Source organism: Sinocyclocheilus rhinocerous, unplaced genomic scaffold (assembly GCF_001515625.1).
Source record: "Sinocyclocheilus rhinocerous isolate Xijiao unplaced genomic scaffold, SAMN03320098_v1.1 scaffold751, whole genome shotgun sequence".
NCBI classification, from domain to species: Eukaryota; Metazoa; Chordata; class Actinopteri; order Cypriniformes; family Cyprinidae; genus Sinocyclocheilus; species Sinocyclocheilus rhinocerous.
This window is the reverse complement of record NW_015657293.1, coordinates 167789-172862: the sequence shown is the minus strand read 5'-3', so window position 1 is coordinate 172862 and position 5074 is coordinate 167789. Positions and strand designations below refer to the sequence as shown.

Here is a 5074-nt window from a genome sequence, read left to right as displayed (position 1 = left end):
TTTCAGAAAGGCGGGGCATAGAAGAGAAACAATAATGTACAGTATGTGGAAAATAATGTGTTTTTTTAACCTTAAACCGCATAAACACATTTCATTACACCAAATACACAAAATAATGTTCTTTTTAGCAGCATCATATGACCCCTTTAAAGGAGGATGAAAATTATTTTTTAGAATTTAAAAAAAGTTTTGCTTCTCTTTGTTTTTAAATCTGGCTTTGAGGGAAATTAAAACGATCCAACGCAAAAAACTGAAAGCGGCAACACTCTGATGTGTGATTGTTCAAGCTCAAGGTTGAAGCATGTGAATGGTAAATATGTCAAGTATTTGACCCGACCTTCTGTACAAACAAGACATGGTGTTGCAAGCGTTCATACTGCAGCATGCGCTCGTGAACTATTATGAACCATTTCAATGCTGCAAATACTGCTTGCAAAAATGTAGATATTTTTAATATAGAGACGAAATCTTTAATGATTTTTATAAAGTAAACATAAGAATAACTTTTATATTCTTAGCAATATTTCCAGATGAACACTTACTGGACTGAAGCAACTTTACTTGAGTAACTTTTTTATATGTATTTTATGTAAGAATCTGTTATAAAGATCTCATCTTCCTTTTTTGTCCATATAAATATCAGCATCTGAACCAAATTGCAATTTTGTAATTTTCTTTGCAGTTTGATTAAAATTGAGCAGTTTTTTCTTCCTTGATATTAAGCTCTATTCTTCTATCATACTAAATAAGCCATAAAAGCCTGATTTATCAAATATAACCCCCAAAAAAACATATGCAAATGTTTTTGTCTAAAGGTCAGGCTTTACGGGGTAAAAACAGCTGACAAAATTCTCATCAAAGTGGAAATATATACCTCAATAAACCACAATACATAAGATAAGTCACATGAATGTCATGCCAGATACCATTTCAATAAGTCACATGATTTTAAAAAAAATCATTCATGCATGTAGCACAAGCAGAATAGTACAGATTATACTTACAGATAGAGGTTTGCCTTAACCTTAAATAAACCTCTAACCTCAACTATGAGTAATAGTAGTACATGTAGTACATGTAATAATGATGCATGTTGCAACTTTACAGATCTTCTTTATGCACCAAGAGCTTGTAACACTCCAAAGAGAAAGGAAAAATTGAAAAATCGCATCATATGACCCCTTTAAAGATGAAAATGACTAGCCTAAAGCAATCAACTTTTATTGCCTTGAAGCTGATTGCATGTTGTAACTGTTTTTATTGAAGTATTGTTTCATGTTTGTTTCGGAAACCACAGGCTGTAAAATGTTCTCAGCAGCCCAATGATTTATTACAGAGAATAATATCTGTCTTGTTTTTGAATATGTTATCATTGTAATGCAAGATGTAATTCCCTGAGAGAATATTCTAACTGAATACTAGGTCAAATCTTCCCCAAAACACCTTACATAACATTTGCAGCATGTGTGTGTGTTGTTACTCAGCAAACTGGCTTTTTTTCCTTGAACAAAATGAAAGCACATTCCCACGGGGAGTGGGATGAAACAAGCTTCCTTTTGTGCTTTTATAACCTAAATAAATCCTAAAAGAAATGCATTGAACTAGCAGCTCAAAACGTATTCCTAAATAAAGAATTAACCTCAGTGCTTTTCATAATTCTGGCTATCTGCGCCACACCTTCAAATGTCAACTGCTCGTGACAGGCTTCGAGTTACTCAACACACTGGCCTGGGTTTCCTAGCTCAGCCTCATGTGACTGCATTCTGTGAGGGAGGAGGATAAAACACCTCCCTTTTTTAGCCAATCAGGTGGTGGGCCTTGGCCGAAACTGACCAATGGGGAAGAAGGTAATGGGAGACTGTTTCCACTAGTGCAGCCAAGAGTGTGGCAAGGATTCAGTGGCACTGACGAGTCAAAACTCTGGCTGGAATTCAATGTCATGCATCTTTTGCTCTCTGTGTAGGACGGAGGAAAGGAAAACAAGGTCTTGGGTTCATACTCACTCCATCTCCTTCTTCTCAGCCTCTTCTTGAGTCAGGTCCTCCTCCACGCTGTAGTCCAGAACCGAACCCACGCCAAACGCCTGGTTCTTCTCGATCAGAGGTTTGATGGTGTTCTGGTCCTCGCCTGCCACAAACTGGCCGTAGAAGGTCATTTTCATCAGTTTCTCGAAGAGCCGTTGACCAAAAACCTTCTTGCTGAGGTCCATCAACTGTGGAAGGAAAATTGAGGAATATAATGTAAATTAAACAATGCTACAAACAAATTGCCTAGTTTCTGAAAACAAACAAACAGGTTTAATATAACTGTATAATATAATTGTGAATATATTTTTATTTGAAATACAACTTAAATAATAAGATATATATTTTGATAATAATGTATAAGGTTATATTTTATAATAAGGTATATATCATTTTTTTTCAGCTAGTTCCCAAGGAGACATTTTTTATGTACTTAAATAAACACAACTAAAACTGAAATAAAAATTTATAAAAAATATATAGACATATTTTTAAAAAAAAAGAATAAAAATGACAAAAACAAAATTGCTAAAACTGAAATTAGAATGAAAATGAAAGAAGACATATATATATATATATATATAGCATATAAACATTATACTAAATATCTTACATCCCCCTTTCAGAATCTGCTAAATGTTAATTATTTTACCAAAATAAGAGGGATCAGACAAAATGCATGTTATTGTTTATTTAGTACTGACCTGAATAAGATATTTCACATAAAAGATGTTCCCATATAGCCCACAAGAGAAAATAATGGTTTAATTTATAAAAATGACCCCGTTCAAAAGTTTACATACACTTGGTTCTTAATACTGTGTTGTTACCTGACTGATCCACAGCTGTGTTTTTTGAGATCCATCTTTTCACACTGAGGACAACTGAGGGACTCATACTACGCAACTATTACAGAAGGTTCAAACGCTCACTGATGCTCCAGAAGGAAAAACCATGCATTAAGAGCCGGGGGTGAAAACTTTTTGAATTTGAAGATCAGGGTAAATTTGGGTAAAATATGTGATTATCATATATATTACATTTCTCTATATATATTATCAAATACATTATATGAATAGATTAATAATAGATAGACAGACAGATAGATAATATTTATTTGTAAAAAAAAAAATAATAATAAAAAATAATAATAATAGTAAGAACTGAATGAATAAAAGTAACCAAATTATTTTAATGTGTGCATTCAAATAACACCAAAAAAGTTACATTCACTGCAACTAATGTTACAGAGTTTGCTACTTTTTCAAAAAATCTAAAGTAACTCGCCTCTTTATTTTTGTCAACCAGGAAGTCAAAGGTGCAGAGTTTGAAGACCAGCAGACTCCTGAGGAGCTCCAGCGTGTCTTTGCTCTTGTAGGCTTCTTGTGTGTTGTCGAAGTCGATGGAGATCCTCTGGCGCTCCGTGTGCGCTTTGCGTCTGATGAGATCCACCTCGCAGGGCTTCTCCACTACAGCGCAGGACGGATCCAGCGGCGCGTCTTCGCTCTTCGGCTCTTTGTGCTGCGTGGATGCTGCTGCTGTGGAGCGAAGCCTCACGCCAAACAAATGAGCCGGCTTTACTCTGGCCACAGCGGGTATTACTTTACAGTAAGACATGTTTATGAAGTTAGGTAGATGTGATAAAGGAAATATACCAGTGCTTCTCGTAGCAATGGAGGTTTCTAGATGAATGAGACGGCAACACCCCAGACTGGAGGGTCATTCAAGCGCGCTTAAAATATGCTAATGTATGGCAGCACTCTGAGTTGTGATTGGCTCACGATCTGTGACGCACCTCATTGCGTCACTGCATATACTAAATACTAAAGTTACTTGTACTGAACACCTGATATATAAAGAGTTTTCTTTACTTTGGGAAAATGTTTTGTTTGGATTTGTTAATAAAAAAAAAGTGCATTTACAGAAAAACTAATTGTACTTACTTAATCTCCTTATCTTGTTAACACAATTTTATATACATAAATGTAAATTCTCATGTCAGAAGCCACTGTTTTATGTTTTGCTTACTGAAATACTGCATTACTTTGCGACTATTTCTAACCCATGTAACAAGAAGGCTTTAAAAACAGCTGAAAATTGTAAGCTGTTTAATCTTTTCCTTTGAATGTAATGTGTTTTAATTTTTAGACCCCTGTCTAGTAATTTATTTGTTTTGACATTATAATTTTTTATTTAATTTTCTTTTTATTATTATTTTGTAGTTTTGTATTGTAACTGCTTTTTTATTGGTTGATATAATGTTCATAAAAAAACAAAAACAAAACACCTGATATTTGTTTTGCATTGCAAATTTTTCATCCACAAGAACACTTTGCCTAAAATTGATCTCTGAAATTTCCCACACTGTAAAATCTCATTGCTATGAACACATTTTTATGAACTAATCTTTTTTTCTGAGGGTTTCTTTGTTTACCACTTTGTAGCCTGTTTTTTTCTTTTTTCCCTTCAAATGTTCCCCTCAAAATTTCAAATGTAGTGCTGTTTCTTCTTTGCAATAAATAAGTAAATAAAAACTAAACACCTGATAGATTTTCTCAATAATAATATAAAACAAAGGGAAGCTTAATGTAAAATAATGCATAGATATATGTAAATAAAGCAAATTTGGTCCATTAATTAAAATTTATTTGGTATACAAATGTGTTATTATTGTTAACTAAAACTGTTAAAAACACTTAAATAAAGCTGAATTAAAATAAAATAAAAATATTAGATAAAAACTAGATATAAGAAATAAGTTTGGAGCATTAAAATTATTAACTGGAAAAAATAAAACTAGCCTAAATAGTCAAGTCAAGTCACCTTTATTTATATAGCGCTTTTAACAATACAGATTGTGGCAAAGCAACTGAACAGCATTAATTAGGAAAATAGTGTGTCAATAATGCAAAGTGACAATAGTAAACACTCATTTTTCAGTTAAAGGCAGTTCATCATTGAATTCAGTGATGTCATCATCCAGCTCAGTTCAGTTTAAATAGTATCTTTGCAATCAAGTCAACGATATCGCCGGAAATGAAGTGTCCCCA

At 33.4% G+C, this 5074-nt stretch overlaps 1 protein-coding gene across 1 annotated transcript in view; it reads right to left on the bottom strand.

Moving 5' to 3' along the window:
- prodha (proline dehydrogenase (oxidase) 1a) overlaps nucleotides 1-3760 on the bottom strand; it is a 16654-nt gene extending 12894 nt beyond the window's left edge. Inside the window, exons 1-2 of the mRNA XM_016528698.1 lie at nucleotides 3312-3760; nucleotides 2004-2212 (exon numbers count right to left, since the gene is read on the bottom strand). Coding sequence (XP_016384184.1) covers nucleotides 2004-2212; nucleotides 3312-3641 — 539 coding nt within the window. The 5' untranslated portion in view covers nucleotides 3642-3760. The remainder of the gene's footprint in view (nucleotides 1-2003; nucleotides 2213-3311) is intronic.
- Nucleotides 3761-5074: the final 1314 nt, after the last annotated feature.